The sequence below is a fragment of the Malaya genurostris genome, chromosome 1 (assembly GCF_030247185.1).
Source record: "Malaya genurostris strain Urasoe2022 chromosome 1, Malgen_1.1, whole genome shotgun sequence".
Lineage (NCBI taxonomy): Eukaryota > Metazoa > Arthropoda > Insecta > Diptera > Culicidae > Malaya > Malaya genurostris.
Genome location: NC_080570.1, coordinates 151,003,432 through 151,021,530, shown reverse-complemented (window position 1 = coordinate 151,021,530; position 18,099 = coordinate 151,003,432). Strand labels below are relative to the sequence as shown.

The 18,099-nt window shown below is 35.2% G+C and overlaps 1 protein-coding gene across 4 annotated transcripts in view; it reads right to left on the bottom strand.

Moving 5' to 3' along the window:
* The window catches only part of LOC131426185 (uncharacterized), a 135,371-nt gene that overhangs the window by 63,952 nt on the left and 53,320 nt on the right, over positions 1-18,099 (bottom strand). For all 4 annotated transcript variants that reach the window (XM_058588714.1, XM_058588715.1, XM_058588716.1 and 1 more), the window contains 3 exons: positions 11,653-11,836; positions 2,654-3,133; positions 2,354-2,600 (listed from right to left, as the gene is read on the bottom strand). In XM_058588714.1, the coding sequence (XP_058444697.1) occupies positions 2,354-2,600; positions 2,654-3,133; positions 11,653-11,836 (911 nt within the window). The remainder of the gene's footprint in view (positions 1-2,353; positions 2,601-2,653; positions 3,134-11,652; positions 11,837-18,099) is intronic.

Genomic DNA, 18,099 nt, shown 5'->3' with positions numbered 1-18,099 from the left:
AAGATCCAGTGGGACTAAAAGCACTGAACTGAATAAAAAAGAAGTTTAAAAAAGTTTAAAACAATCAAGAATACAAAAAGGGACTAATATAGAGAGCAAGAAAACTGAAATTTATAAAGTACTGAACAAAATTAAAACAACTAGTCGAAGACGAAATTCAAAACAAAATTGTAAAGTCAAATAAATGTATTGGTTCAACACGTTCATCCGATTTTGTACTTCGGTGCAAAACCCACGAGTGTTCTGCAAACAGCGAAGACTTTACGTTTGCTAAGCGCTTAATGTTGAACTGCTAGGTTGCATAACAGTTATGCACTGACAAGTCGATGACGAAACGTTTATAAAATTTAAACAGGTTATGTGCCCCAAGTACATAATTAGACTAACCCCTCATGTATTAAACATAGTATTACAGCTCGAAAACAAAAGCAAAATGATTACCATTAATAATAAGGAAAACAAAAGGACTCAATATCCTGAAAAGACTAAAGCTCGACAATGGCTCGAAAACAAAGAATACTGCATGGAAGTAAGACATCAAAATGATAAACGTTAAAGTGAGAAAACAAAAATGATCTAAAAGCTTACAAACACTAGAAGACGCTGAATACTAAATAAAGTAATAAAAAAATACCACAAAGCTTAAAAAGACTAGAAAAAGAATAAAAAATGCTTGGCGGACTAAACATACTAGAAAGACTACAAAGACACAAAAATTAAAGATAAAAGAAACAAAAATTACGACAACTAAAAATACTCAATTTCAAAAATGTCTTAAAAAGATTAAAATAACATTTGTATGACAAAAGGTCAAATAATTTAAAGGACTTATCAGAGAGAAAGTACTGAACAGGTAATAAATTTTAAAACGCAAAGAACCTATGAACAAAATTACACTAAAAATAAAGAAACGAAAAGCTTGAAAACAAAGAGTCTGAAATTATTAAAACATTTAGTAAACTGAAAAAAAACTAAGAAGAATAAAAGACAAAGAAATGTTGAAGACATCAAAATCAACTTAACTAGAACTAAAATGTCAGGAAATAAAAAGAAAACCTAAAAATCCAGAAGACTCAATACATTAAAAAAGTTGGAATGGCTAAAAAAACAAACAATACCATATGACCGCAATATAAAAAATTGTTTACCGGAATAAAAAGACAAAAACGTTCAAAAAGTATGAAAAAAGTGAAAAAATATAAAAGTATAAAAGCAGAAAAGACTAAATATATCAAAAAAGTTAAAAAAAGATAATGAAAATATATAAAAAAAAGTTCGGAGGTCTAAATTCACTGAAATGACTATAAAGACGCAGAAGCCAAAAATTACTAAGAGAACTAAAACAATAAATAACCAAAGAAGACATAGAAGGATTGAAAATACTTCATGTACGGCAAAAGATTAAGAAATGAAGTAAAGACTCATCAGACTAAAAGCGCTAGACAATTATTTAGAATTAGAATTTTGAAACATAGAGAAACTATGAATAGAAAATATGATAACAACTTACTTAGATGAAAAAAGAAATGTGAAAAACATTAATAAAATATAGAAACTTATACGACAGGATACTTTGATAAAGCTATGAAATCCCAACAAATAAAATATTTTAAGTTGAAACACCAAAAATAATAAGATTACTAAGGAAAACTAAAAAATTAGAGAACAACTAGAATAGTCTGAAGAAGGTTTACAGAGTAAAAAGACTAGAAGAACTGAATTGACTAAAATGATGGGGAGGGGCATAGTGCGATGCGTAAGGCGATGGCTTTTCACGCAACCCATCTGGGTTCGATTCCCAACTCCGGCATAAGTTTGTCCGTTTCGCGAGGGTAAACTGTTTCTAAGATAAACTAATACAAAAAGAAGCACTAAAACGGTGGAAAAACTATTGGCTAAGACTGGAATTTTTTTTAAATCAAATTAAACTTCAAAGATAAAAGTGATCCAACCTCTAGGAGACTGAAATTAAGCTGAGGATCTTTTTATCCCAATATTATGCATTGAGAGATTAGCGACAAAAAAAAACTGATTGCGTAGGGTGAATTAATATAAAATGATCTGATATTAATGTCAACTTAAGTCTTAACAAATTGAAAAAAGTACATCGCTACTTTTTAAATTCCCTAATAGAGATTTGCTCAAAATGTCCAACCCGAAAAAACTTGGAACTAAAACCTAAAATTCACTGAGTGGAGGATAAATATTCCACTTTAGTGTCAAATAATTCCATGATTTCATGAATTTATGAGTCAAAACTTTCAACAGCTAGAAAAACAACAGTATCTCAGTCTGTATCGAACTTTACAGCACACTTTGCAATTGTCATTACAGTGATTATGTAAGTACTAACCTGTCATTGCTCGGGAATTGACGGCCCGTTCGTCCTTGGTGCTGCTGAGGTCGGAATCGAACAGATCCTTCACCCGGTTGTAGATCACCTCCTGCGGGTCGTGCAGGAAAAACGATTCGCCCGAGACGCTTCCGCTGGGACTGGGCGGCGTCGAGGAACCATTGCGCATCGGGTTGATGTAGACGCCGTCGTTCGGTGGCACCGTTCCGTAGTAGCTATCCGGGGATTGGCGGGTGTACAAGCCATCCTAAAACGTTAGAGGTTAGAGGTTTCAGTTACAGAACATCATTGAGATAGTACCTTAGTTTGCCGGATTGTCGGTGGATGAAGATAGAAAGGCTCGGAGTCTGAGCTGCCGGAGGACGACTTGGACATCATCGTGTTGTGGTTGAACGCTTTGTTCTTGCTGTAGTGATGATGGCTGCTGGTTTGTTTTTTCGAAGCCCGTTTCTGCTGCTGAGGCGTCACCGATTGAGCAGCCAGTAGCGGTGGTGGTGATCCGTAAATTTGTTCTGGCTGTCGTTGGGTTGGCTTTGGCTGTTTCGAATCACTATAATCGGGTTCTCGGTTACCGTGTTGCACCAGTGCGTTCAGACATTCGACCTGTTGATTTTCGGCAGCGTCGTTGATGGGACTTTTACCATACTTATCCAGTGACAGTTTGGCACCGTGGCTCAGCAGCCATCGAACTGCGGTCAGATGTCCTCGGGAGGCAGCAAAGTGAAGCGGAGTGGCACCATCACCGTCACGCAGGTTCGGGTCAACACCTTGATCTTCGACCTGTAGTAGCCGAAATGTGTAGAACAGAAAAAAACGTTGCAATGTTAGCGATGTTGGGAGAATTTTTCACCCGCGAACGCCACCAGAAGCGGACGGAAATGTGTGTCTAATCGGGAGCTGAAACGGGTTGCAACTGATCGAGACCCAGTTTTTCCCCGTAGCTGCAACTGCAACTGGTCAGGACCAAAGTACATCGCCATCGTTAGCCAATTACACGGGAATGAACGGAACAGATAGTGATCAAAAGAGAGCAGCGAAAGCGGCCGATGCATGTCGATTACGTCACGATAAACAAATCTCCGCGAGCTCCGACTCCGATGGAGGACTAATGTCTTCGCCTCGCACCGGGCAAATTAGAAGGAAACACAAAACGAGCCAGGGAGGAATAGGCGTACTAATTTCACCCAGTCAGTGCTGGCCAGGCCAGCGCATGAAACATATGTAATTCCTTCTTTTTTTTACAGCAAGGCACTCCTAAGCAACTGGTGCAAAGACTGTTAAATACTATTTCGTTCGTTCCTCTGACGGTACAGTTAGTACAGTGTTCGTATGGAAGAAAGAAACCAGTACAGACAAAACGCTGATATCGGTTGTACGTGTTAAACATCACTTTCTGAAGCACTTAGCAGTTGCAGTTGCTGCTTTATCGCCAGTCCAATCTTTTAAAAACTATGGGGCTTGATGCTCGGGAACGGTACACTTTGTACCGATCCGATAGCATATCGAAAAAGAGACTGATTTGCAATATCATGCTATGCCAATGCTACTCCAAGATCTGCCACCGATAGGCTGGAAGAAAAAAGGATTAAATTATGAGTTGTCCATAATTATGATTTATGTCGGTATTTTGCGATAATAAATTGTACAGTATGCGACATGTGAATACGATTGATTTATTAATATCGATTTCAAAAGAAAATCAGTTGACAAGTTATTGCAAATGATCTGCTGCTCTATTTGTGTTTAGAAAGGAAAACGGTCTACGACTGAGTGCAACCGGAAAGCGGAACACTACACATTTGTGACTGCAACAAAAAATTAATACACCCGAGAAATTACATTGGAAAGATTAAGGAGTTACACCACTGTAGAAAAAAATAGGACTTTTTGGGGGAATTATTTTGGGATCCAAAAAAATTTAGTAATCCGAATTTTGTATGAAGCACTTTTTAATATGTATATTTAAATACAAAAAAATGATCAGTTTTAAAAATTGAAAAACAAAATGCATATTTGACGGCCGGAAACATAATTCAAGTAAATCTTGACCAATCGATTCAAAAATTTTACAGAATATAGTCTCGATAGTTATCTCCACAGAGGTACGTAGGGGGTTTTGAAAATTGTGAATAATTTTTTTATGAACAATTTTTTGATGAAAAACTGCGGTTTTATTTTCAAAGGGCTGCCATTTTACAGAAAATCAAATAATTAAAAAACCCCTACGTACCTCTGTGGAGATTGGTCAAGATTTACTTGACTTATGTTTCCGGCCGTCAAAAATGCAGCACTTTCGCGGAAATGTCGGCAAGCCGCCATTTTGTTTTTCAGTTTTTAAAACTAATCATTTTTTGTACCTAAATATACATATTAAAAAGTGCTTTATTCAAAATTCGGATTACTCCATTTTTTGAATCCAAAAATAATTAACCAAAAAAGTCCTTCTCTATTTTTTTCTAACGTGGTGTAACCCCTTAAAGGCTTGTTCGCGACAAAATCTTGACACCCCTTACTACGCACGGAATGACCGAAATTAGCTCTGCGCCTAATTCGTATTACTATTATTGAATTAGTTGATTTTACCAACAAAATTTGCAAAATAAAAGAAAATCATAATTTACTTTGCCGAAAAAAACTCTTGTTTTTAGAGAATGTGTTGGTGAATATCCTGGACTCAAACCGGCAAAGTTTCAATCCAACACGAAATTCTCGTTGGCAACTAATTTTGTGATAAAAAAACAGAAAATTAGACTCTATCTATCAGTAACCATCATTGCTGAAAGACAGTACAGAGAAAACGAAAATAACATTGGTTTTATTAACAAATTTATTAGCTAAAAACTCATGAGAAGTGTCAAAGCAAAACAATCCATTAAAAAAAGGCTTAGAAGGCTGATAGTCTTGTTGAAACTGCTTGCAAATTGTTTTGATGTTTTTTGCATGTGTTACGATATATCCATATTTGAATTGCCGTAAACTCTTAGTAAAAAAATTTATTTATTCAGAATTTGATGCGATTGTGCCTAATAATGTTTTTTACGTAGAACAGTGAAGTGAGCTTCGAATGTTTCATTCTAATTGTATATGTCAAACGAACAACTGGTGGTAGTTTATTTCAGCTGAAGACCATATCAAAACAAAAAGGAAAAATAGGTTTACATTTGTTCAAAACATAGTTTAGGATCAAGGAAAAAAGATCCTTCACAGTTTGTGTAGAATACTCGAATAACTAACCAAAATTTAAAAAAATCAACTATTTTTTTTTCGCCAAAATGCTGATTTCGGTTTTTCCGTGCGTATATCTCTGGAAATACTTCATCACTGCACTATCTACTGCGTGAAATATTTCGCAAATTAATGAACGTTTGCCTGTTCATTGTGTAAACATAATTTTTGGTGATACTACAAGCTCTTAGATCGAAGATGGCGTCGAAAGAAGAGCAAGTGCGAAAAGCAATTGTGTGTTATCGCAATGAAAAGGCAGATCTATCAGTAATACCGTTTTCGTTTATTGATCAGAGCAGCCCGAGAGCTGACCTAGAGTCGCCCAAACAACTTTTGATGTGTTTGCTTTAGCAACCTGGGGTCGCTCTAGGTCAGACTCCAATCGCGTAGTTTCGCTCTGAAAATTTTCTCGGGTCGCACCACGCATCCATGCGAGTTTATTTATTTTTTCATGAGTTGCTGTTAAGGGCGCGCACCACTAGTTTACACGGAGTAAGAGTCGCCCGCGTGTAGGTTCAAAAACGAAAACGGTATAAGAAAACTTGCAAAACAGCTAGAGTTTTCTGCAAGCACTGTCCATAACTTTCTTAAATCTTTCGATACACGTTTGACAACAGCCAGGAAGGCAAGGAGCGGAACAAAATTAGATCTCAGGAACCACCAGAAGGACGCGAAGGTGAAGCAAATATTGCAGAAGGGACCAGATCTTCTGGTGCGTAATAAAAATTTCTCCAATTTTCGTGCATACTTCTGAACACCGGCAAGGTATGAAGTTTTTCAAGGTGAAAACTGTATCGAACCATAATGATATTTTTTATATTGCCATGCAGTGAAGCATTTCAGGACGAAGAATAAGGCCAAGTTTCCCAAAACATATTTTGTTTGGCAGGAAGCTGACAGAAGACCACAGCTGCATATGTGGTCGAGCAAGATTAGCTTCATTACTACCGGAACGATAAACAAGGAATTCCTATAGAAACGATTGTTACCATTCCTACGGACGCTCCCTCGATATTTTAGTTTGATTTGGTATCTTGTCACTAAACCGAATATATTTTTTCTGAGGGAATGGAATCCATGTTGTACCGAAAAAGGCGAATCCATTTAACTGCCATTTAATTTGGAGTTGAGACCTATCGAGCGGTATTGAGCTCGCGTGAAGAAATAAACTCTTTTGATGTAAACAACAAGCTACAACTATAGAAAAATTTCTGGAAACTTTGGACAAAAGCAGCTGCAGTAAACTCAAAAGTTCGCATTTTCTTCACGCAGTCTAATTAAGTAACTGTAGTTAGTTTTAAGATGACTGGTAATGCATACTTAAATGAATAAAAAAATGCAACTTGGATTGAACTAACAGCAAATTTTTTTTTTCGTTCCAAAATTAATCTGTCCAAATATTGTCGCGAGAAAGCCTTATATTGAAAAGTGAGTTTTTCAGATTACACACGTTAATATACGATTAGCTCGATGAAATTTTTCACTATTTTGAAACTCATATACGCTTTTCAAAAGGCGTTGGTAGATCTTTAAAATATATTTGACGTTAATGTTTCGTGCAAAACTTCTCAAACTAAAACTCACTTCTATTGTTTGATAAATTTCATTGCATTTTGCATATTGAAAACATCAAAGTCGAGTCCCACACTAGGAAAAACCAACCATTTACTTTTTTGAAATAAATGGATTTGTCTTAAAGTTTTTTAAATCGATTTTTTTCAGTGTAGGATTCAATTACTAATTTGCTCAATATTTTTATTCGAAATATGACAAATTTTGTGAACGGACCATCACTTGTACTACACTTTAAAAAAATGGTAAAAAAGGTTAACCCTTTTATAAAGTCAATCTACAACTCTAGATCATATTTGAAAAATTCTTCATGTCCAGAAAATTTCATTGAAAATCTGAAACGGTGCAGCCAACTCGGAATAAGATTTTGCGCGAAATTCGTTTTATCGAATCTTACACTGGAAAAAACCGACTTACAAAATTGAAAGTCGATTTACAAGAGAACACCATTTTTGATTTAGATTAAATTTGTCCCAAGATAAGATATTATTGATTACCTATCTAATGAGGTTTCCTATCAAACGTCCATATATTGTAAGATGGGAACTTTGAAGGAAAAAAATTCTAATTAATTATTTTCCTTGACTAGTGCTGACACTTTTTGCAAATATCGGCTAATTAGCGATAGAGTATTCTGTGAAATCTCAAATTAAGTTTCATTGGATTCTTGGATGATTGGGACTTTCAGTTTAGTTTTCAATAAACACACACTGAAAAAAATCAGTTTGGGCAAAAAACAGTGATTTATTAATTTTAGTTGGTTTGACGTAAAGTCGCCATAACTAAGTTCAGTCTTTGCCAGTGCTGTAAAACTTCATTCAATTCAATTGAAATCGAATGTGTGCACACACTGACGATCGCTCTGCTACAGTAAACTTCACATTCTAACACACTATCTTCGCTGTCGTAGTGAAGGGGCATTATCCCGTTCTTCATTCGTTTCTCTTTCTACCGATGCTCAGTTTAACCACCGTCAGTTTATCTCTTGAAGTAACAAAATATCTCTTACAATTTTATGAGAGAGCGACCTTCAAGTGAGGTTCATGTAAACATTCGAATCGGTTTAAGATAGTTGATGAAAGGTAAGCCAGTCAATAAAACTGAAATATCAATTGCAAAATAAACGTGAATTAATAGTTCCCTCTTTCAGTTTTTATTTTTAGTATTTCAAAACACATCTCAATGCATTTCAAACAGTCAAAATTATCGATTTTAACTTGCTGGTGATAATAGAAAACTAAAATTTATCATTATGGTTGGAGAGAATTTTGTTTTATCGAGTTCATGTTTAGGCCTATTCATTCGCACTTGTTCACTATTCACAGTGAAGACAAGGAAGACATTGAAACAGGTAGACTACTTGGCACTACAAACTGAGGAAGCAAAACTTCAAGTGACTAGGTGCGGTTATTCAATTGACGATGAATTCTGGGAGCTTCGGCAACAAAAGTAAAATGAATGAGAATGGGTATGCTGACAGTCAACGACCAAAAATTTAATTTTCATCTAATAATATTCGATTGAAATGAAGTTTTACCGCACTGGTCTTAGCAATGACTGAGTGAAAACATATATTGGAGAAGTCAAACAACAGAAAAGATGATTTTTCGGAAAAAGATACGCTCAGAGACAAGACTCGAACCTGCCTTCTTATGTATTCCGAACATAAGCGCTATCATTTCGCCACCCTGAACCTTGTAATAGACACAACTCTAAAACACGGTTAGGCATGATAGAACGTGCATCGAACATGGTCTGCATCCTGGCCGTCACCCGACCGATAGCATACATCCAAATGTCTTCTCTGTTGGTCAAACACTAGTCTCCTCGCTCTATACTTATGTTTTCACTCAGTCATTGCAAAAATTGTTTATTAGAAAAATTTTCTTTCTTAACAAGTGCCCATATTCCAATGTATGAACGGTTGGCAGGGAACATAATTACCTATCTTGGGACTAAATTTCATCACAATCATAAACGGGTTTTTAAGAAATACTCAACGAATTTTTAAAATCGATTCTTTTCAGTGTTTGATTCAATTTGGATTTTCCAGTATTTTTATTTAAAAATTTCGTTTGATTTTGGGAAAATCACCAGCATAACACATTTTTATAGACTACAACCATTCGAAAAAAATGGTTAAAATCGTTTAGACCTTTCCAAAAGAGAGTCAAGATTATAAAAGAATTAAAATACGACACGGTTCTTTTTCCGAAGTTATTTATTGAATATTGTTAATTCGTGAAACTAAAAAATGTTCAAGCGACGGAAACTGCGAATTTGCCGTCCAAAATTAAACCATGTCAACCGATAGAAACGCCATCTGCATATCATTGTCGGTGTTATCAGATTTATATGGAATGTGTAATGTGTGCTGGCTGAAAATCTAAAATTGGTTTTCAGCAAACTCATACGCGAGTGTTTATTTTATTTTTGCCTTTCTCATATAGAAAGGTTATGCAATCACTGTGAAAACTAACGTTTGAACCGAGGCCCGAAGGGCCGAGTGTCATATACCATTCGACTCAGTTCGTCGAGTACGCAAAATGTGTGTGTGTATGTGTGTGTGTGTGTGTGTGTGTGTGTTTGTGTGTGTGTTTGTGTGTGTGTGTATGTGCGTATGTGTGTATGTAACGTTTATTGCACTAACTTTATGGGGTAAAATGTGCAAAAAAAATAAAAATATGTGTTCTAACTTTTCTCATAGATGGCGCGACCGATTTTCACAAACTATGGTTCAAATGAAAGGTCCTGTGGTACGTAATTCCTGAATTTCATCAGGATCCGACTTCCGGATCCGCAAATATAGGGTCAAGTGTGCTAAAAATTTTATACCATCACTGAAAAGAGCGACAAACCGTAAAAAGTTTTCTAAATCGACCTCAAATCTTTTCCAATTGACATTTTTTATCAGTTGACGGTCAAACAAATCTATTTCGATTATTCTTTTAAGAATCGAAGAAAAATATTTTGAAGAATACCACAGTATTATATATGATAGTTTGATTGATATGAGAAAGGCATCATTACACCACTAGGTGGATTAAAACAGGTTTTATTTTTTCATTTGCGATATGTCATCTCGCGTTGTTCATACAGGAATGCGAATAGGAGAAACAGGATACGGGTAAGATCGTTTCTTAATATTTTTCTTATTTACAATGTCTTATTATAAGACTAAACTCCGACGATTATTCGGAAAACGTTTGATCAATGGATCTATTTTTCTTCCGGTTAAACGCTAAGTTCAAAACGAGCGCTTGAAGGTTATAACCGTGCAGATATTTCTTGCGATCGTACTTACCTAAGACGTATGTAAATATAGTTTAGACTGCGAGGAGAATCCATTTGGAATATTTTTATTTTGGTTCGATTGTTGTTCGATTGGTGGTGATCGAATGATATCTCGCCAGTATTACGGCTGTCATTAAAAAAAGCAGACCACAATGAATTAAATGTATGAATTGATAGCGAACCTCCGGACAGCTGGCTGTCTGGAGTTTTGGAAGAAATTTTCTGGAGTTTTGGAAGAATTTTATATTTTAGTAGGAAGCAAATATAAATCAAATAGCAAACGTATTCTCGGTAGCCGGCTACCCAGAGCAATAAACACATGATAATATTATTCGAAAATTTACTAACAAACAACCCCTTTCTGTGATGCATGTGGAAATGCAGAGGATTTCTCGGTTTCTAGTAACAACATGCATTGGAAAAAAAATCCTTTCTTCCCAAGTAGATCTGCATTCGGACGTGGCCGGCAGTCGGTACATCAAGGTCCTTGTACAATTTTATTAGTCAGTTTTCACATCCTCGAGAATCTATTGAACTTTTTTCACTATATTTTGTTTGAGTCTCCAATCGATTTCCTTCTTCTAACACATCCGTTTTGGACATTTGAAAAAAATATAAGATTCGTTCGAATATAATTATGATAGTGCGTCGAACGACTCACACGTGTCTAAAAGCCACTAATGAACGGCGACAACAACAATTATGATAGGCCTTGTAATACTACTTAAATGGACAGACCATTCGTAATCAAGTTGTAAGTAGCGAAAGAAGTTCAGCTTCAATTAAAAATGAAAACCAGAATTCCAGACAGATATTGGCTGTCTCCGGAGAAAAGTAAGAAAATGGCACATTTATCGCATTGATTTCTAACGGTTCCTAACCAGATGGAAAGAAACGATTGTATCAATGCAGTGCGGAAATAGATACAACCCGACTGTTCAATACACCAATCGACAATTTTCTCAAGAGCTCGAAATGTGGAAATGGAACGGACAGAGAAAAGGAAGAAAAAAAAATGCAACCTGTCGATCCGATCCAATCAAAGCCAGATCTCGATCTTAAGAGACAGGTACTTGATGATCAGTTGCAAGTGAGTTCCGCGAGAACGGGTTTATCACGAAGCCCCGCATCCTCCGAATCTCCGTCCGATGGGGCGCATCTGGTGTTCGGGTTAGAAAACAAACAAATGAAAAAACACTGTTAATTACCATCCATTTCAAACAGTCCAGACAACCCATCTGGGAGGCCGCATGGATCGGTGCCATTCCGTCGCGGGCTCGCACGTACAGCGATCCGCCGGCTTCCAGGACTAGAAATTTCAGCACCTCAAGATGTCCCTCCTGAGCCGCTAAGTAGACCGGGGTCACGTCGTTGTCCATCTGGGTATTGGCGCTGAAATGGGAGTAGAGAAAGAAAAAAAATTATCAACAAATTGTGTAGTGTTAATTGGTCAATTATTTACGGAAGCCGTTTAGGGGAGCACGCTCGGATTAAAATCGACCGAAAACTGCATGCAATCGTGCGTCGTCGGTGAAAAGCGAAATGCAAAACCGGATAGTTCTAAACTAGATCGCGAACCGCCGCCGCCGCCGCCACTGCAAGATCGCATCCAGGTGACTGCCAGGGAAATAGGTTAGGAAGCCAACAGCCTCTTCCCTGGAGAAGAAGTGCAGTAGTGAAGCTGGTCCGACTGGATTCTTGCCGTGGTCGGCTGGAAAAACGTTCTCTTTCGACGGGGTTGCGGTTGGTTGGTTGGTTGGCCGAGCAGGAGAAGGAGCATCAACAAAAAAAAAGTGGCACGGCCAATGGAAACATCGAAGTTGTTCACCATGAATGCGTCCGTTGTGTGGGTTTTACCAAGGGCAGGTGTGGCGGTGGAGGACGTTCAGCGCCGGTCAGTAACAATATAAATGGGTCTGGAAGAGCTGGATGTTGGATTTACGTGCGCTAGAAGTGAATGATTGGAAGAAAGCGGTGTTTTATGTTTTTTTTCTCTCCAGTGTCCGATTGTCCAAAGTGCGCGAATGAGCCATCACTTATTCGAAAACGTTATCGACCGAGGTTTGAACAAGGTCAAAGAGGAAAAAGTTGTTTTTTTTTGTTGTTGTTGTTGGCAAAACGTTTTTGTTTGTAATTGAGTTGAGATGATAATTTTGCGTTTTTTGTTTTCGATGGCAACTTGACTGAAAAGCAAAAAAAAAATGGTTGAAAATCTTCATTGGCCTAGTTGTATTTGTTTGGTCAACGGGAGAGTAGAAAAGCACTTGAAATGGCAGCATATTGTTATACTGATTATTTTATTCTTAGTTTTAAAACAGTGTTTTACTGATGTTTTGAACTGAGCTTACTTATTATTATTATATTGTTTTCATATTCCCGGGTTCAACCTAATTGTGGTCGTTTGCCTTGTCAGCTGAGCTTACTGTTTGTCATTTAAATTAAAATGTAAAAGCATTTTTTATTTCATGTCCCAACTAGAGTACAAGTTCGACAAGTTTATGGTTTCTTCTATAAAAAAAAACAAATGTTCTTAGGGAAAACTCTAGTCATTGATGTCGCAAAAAAATTCTATTGAAAAATCTTCAGTTCTTATTCTAACGTGCAAATGATACATGTTTCTCCTCATTTATTTCAGTAGTCGGAAAAAATTAGTTCGAAAAGTGCTTAAAAACGTCAAATCGCGTCCCAGTGCTGAAAATGATCCACGATGGAGCTGAAAGCCTATTGCTCGATCACATTTGGCAAATTTCGCATGAAGTGTTTGTATAAAAAAGAGTTGACTCAATGGATTATTGTTGGAATCACCTTCAATACATGAAACTCCAACAAAACATAATTGAAATGCAAAAGGATAAACAGATACAAAAAAAAGCACAAATAAAAAGCAGAGATGTCTATCTCCTCTGTGTGACGAAGAGCAAGCAAAATTTCTCCCCTCGCACTGACAACTTCAACGAGAGCTCTTTTCTTTCACATTTATACACCACTGTTGTATAAAGTGTGCACGCATCATGAGTGCGTTTGTTTATTTCCTTTTACCTCTTCCACTGAATCGCACCAAAGTGCTAGAGCATTAGCTAATAAATTCTCTGTGGTGGATGCAGATACTTTCACAGAGGTGTACACGCCGGTGAGCCCTCTGCTGTATGGTTTGCGTAGAAGAAGCGTGGACACGAAAAATCAGCAAAATAAAACAATTTATCGTAAAATTTTCGGTTTTCCTTGAAAATTTTTCATAACAAGGCCAGATCTACTCTCTATTAATTGAAGTTCACAGAAGTGTTCGCTCACAATCACGCGCCAGTGGTCACTTGGGTGTATTTAGACGAGAGCGCGTGTGAGCGATTCATGCGAAGAGAATGTGTTTCACTCGCGCCAGCTGCTTTAACCACAAGCACACACTCAAATGCTGTCTATTCGACACTGACAAGAAGTACGCTTTCCTCTTTGTGCGGTGCTTCGTTTTTTGCATCCTCGGTGTGGACAAGAATCTGACTCCAGCGTGTATCACTCTGGTGAAATGCCATCTCTGAATGACAGAAATTGATAGAGAAATCATAATTGAAAAAAAATGACAAAATACTATAAAAATTAATGACAATTAATGACAGAGATTAAAAATTTACAAAACTCACATAAAAAAACAAAAATGACATCAATAGAATATATTACAAATTTGACAAAACTTACATATAGTTTAAAAATCCCAAAGTACAATTAATATCAAATATAAAAAAATGACAAAATACAGGGTGATTTTTTAAGAGCTTGAGAACTTTTTTAAACAATAAAACGCATAAAATTTGCAAAATCTCATCGGTTCTTTATTTTAAACGTTAGATTGGTACATGACATTTACTTTTTGAAGATAATTTCATTTAAATGTTGACCGCGGCTGCGTCTTAGGTGGTCCATTCGGAAAGTCCAATTTTGGGCAACTTTTTCGAGCATTTCGGCCGGAATAGCCCGAATTTCTTCGGAAATGTTGTCTTCCAAAGCTGGAATAGTTACTGGCTTATTTCTGTAGACTTTAGACTTGACGTAGCCTCACAAAAAATAGTCTAAAGGCGTCAAATCGCATGATCTTGGTGGCCAACTTACCGGTCCATTTCTTGAGATGAATTGTTCTCCGAAGTTTTCCCTCAAAATGGCCATAGAATCGCGAGCTGTGTGGCATGTAGCGCCATCTTGTTGAAACCACATGTCAACCAAGTTCAGTTCTTCCATTTTTGGCAACAAAAAGTTTGTTAGCATCGAACGATAGCGATCGCCATTCACTGTAACGTTGCGTCCAACAGCATCTTTGAAAAATTACGGTCCAATGATTCCACCAGCGTACAAACCACACCAAACAGTGCATTTTTCGGGATGCATGGGCAGTTCTTGAACGGCTTCTGGTTGCTCTTCACTCCAAATGCGGCAATTTTGCTTATTTACGTAGCCATTCAACCAGAAATGAGCCTCATCGCTGAACAAAATTTGTCGATAAAAAAGCGGATTTTCTGCCAACTTTTTGGTAATAAAATTCAATGATTTGCAAGCGTTGCTCGTTAGTAAGTCTATTCATGATGAAATGTCAAAGCATACTGAGCAAATAATAATGCATGAAAATCATAACCTCAAAAAATCTGAGCAAATACTAATGCATGAAAATCCTAACCTCAAAAAAATCACCTTTTATAACAACTCTGCAGGCGACGAAAAATTACAAAAATGTCATAAATGGAAAAAAGGATATAGACGACAAAAATTAAAAATACTACAACAATTTCCATATATTACAAATGTGAACGTATATGCCAAAATTGTGACTACAATTACAAAAATGGCAAAAAAAAACTGACGAAAATTTTAAAAATGACGGTAATGAAAAAATTGACAAATTTAAAGAAGACGAAAATTATACATATTAAAAAATAAAACTGACAAAAATGAAGAAAAATGTTCAAAATGATAGATATTAAAGAAAATGATACAAATGAAAAAATTACAAATGATATGAATGATGAAAAATAATAATAATACTGACAAAAATAACATAACCTAAAAAAATGACAAACGTTACATAAAAATGACAAAAAATGACGAGAATGTCAAAAATGGCAAAAATGAGAACATGACCAAAATTACAAAAATAAACAAAATGCCAAAGATCACAACGATAACAATAAATGACAATAATAAAATATGGCAAAAAATAACAATAACATGAAAAATTACAAACATGACGAAAATGATAAAAATTACATAAATCATGAAATATTAAGAAATAGAAAAACAGCAAACAATTACAAAATGACTAAAAATGGAAAGAAACGGCAAAATGAAAAAAATGTCCAGACGACAAAAATAAGAAAAAGACAAAAATTTACCAAATTGACAAAAATTACAGATGAATAAAAAGATAAAGATGACGGAACTGAAAAAATAACCAGAAGCGACAAAAATTATAAAAACGACAGAAATGACAAAAATATGACTAAAATGACACAAATAGGAAAAATAACAAAAAAAAAAAAAAACTGACTAAAATAATCACCCAGATGACAGAAATTAAATAAATAACAAAAATGACAATAATGACAAAACAATAAACAAACGATGGAAATGAAAACCCATTGATAAAAATGACAACACTGGCAAAAATTATATAACTGATAAAAATTAAAAATGTTAAAAAATTACAACGAAATAAATGACAAAAATTATCAAATAATAAAAATTAAACAAAGATAAGACAAAATTGACAAAAACGGTAAAACTAACAAAAATTACGAAAATGACAATGGTAAAGATGACAAAAATATATAACAAAATTACTCAAAATTACAGAAATGGCAAACATGACATAAAATGACAAAATTGAGAAGAAAAAAAATGCAAGATATTTACAAAAATGACAATAATGACATAAGTTATAAAAAAACCAGAATAGTAGAACCTGACAAGAAATGACAATAATTACTAAAATTACACGAATCACAAAATTTATACAGATGACAACAGTTTCATATATGACGAAATTACAAAAAAAAAATTAAAGAATAAATCATTACAAAAATGGTGAAAATGACAAAAATGAAAAATGGGAAAAATAACATGAATGGTAAAAACAACATGTCAAAAATGAGAAAAAGAATACAAAAATGTAAAAGGCGACAACAATAATAAACAATGGCAATGGCAAAAAATTACAACAATTACATGAAAATGACAAACATGAAAAAAATTACATAAATGACAAAATTGCGAAACTGACAAAAAAAAAATAGAAAAATAGCAGCAAATTAAAAGAATAACGAAAATGACAATAAAGGCAAAAATGACAATAACGCAAAAAAAAAATAAAAAATACAAATGATAAAAATGACAAACTGACAAAAGGGAAGCAAAAATGACAGAATTGACAAAAACTAAATAAAATTATTCGAATGTAAAAAAAATGACAGAAATGAAATAAATGACAAAAATGACCAAAATAACAATAATGACAAAATTAACAAAAATTTATCAATTATTATTACAAACGATAAACATGAAAAATTTAAAAATTGACAATAATTGAGAATATGACAACATTGAGAAAAACGACAAAAATTACACAAATAACAAAAGTTACAAAAATTACAATGAAATATATAACAAAAATGGCACAACTGAAAAAAAAAACCGACAAAACCGATCGAAAATGGCTAATATTGCAATAAGGACAAGAATGTCAAAAAAGAACAAGAATGAGGGAAAATAAACAAAAAAATACATATACGCCAAAAATGACAAAAGTAACCAAAAATGTCAAAAATGGGTTTGATTATACTGATCCCTGAATTGCGATTCTGGAAGTACCGGGATGATGATCGATATTTTCAAAATGGAGCTTCTCATTCCTGATTCATTTCTTTATCCGACTATCGGTTCTGAAGTTACAGAGTAGAGATGAAGTTTCCAACAGTCGAGGCTACAGAAAAATAGAAAATTCTTCAAAATTTGGTTCGTATTAGCAAGTTATCGACTGATACATAACATCAGATCCTTATTGATTAATTCATCAAAATATTTGTTCTACGATTTTGATTGTCGTTAAAAAATCGTCAAGTTCAAACGTAACACATCGTTGAATAAGTCTAAAAAAATGTTTTTTTCTGTCAAAATTTGATTTTATTCATCAACGTAATCTCCTTCAAGAGCAATGCAATCATTCCAACGCTACTCTATCATCTCGATGCCAAGCTTTGTAGAAGGATTTGTCATTTGAGTTGAATCTCTTACCGGCGAGTATTTTATAGAGAACAGCGAATAGCCAGTAGTTGCTGAGGGCCACATCTGGACTCTTCGGGGCATTGTCTAGGTGAAACAGCGTTTTTTTCTTCGACATATACGTTTGTTTCTTCATTGATTTCTGTAATGAAACTATCTAACAACGCTATTTCCTTATTGCAATTGATTGTTTTTCCTTTCTCAAGATAGTCGATTAAGATTATACCATGTGTATCCCAAAATATTAAAGCCATGACCGTCCCAGCTGATTTTTGTGCCTTTAGATGCTTCGGACGTGGTTCACCGGTTTCAGTCCACTCAGATAATGATCGCTTGGATTTCGGAATGAAGTTATGGATCCATGTTTCATCCATTGTTACATATAGACGCAAAAAAAT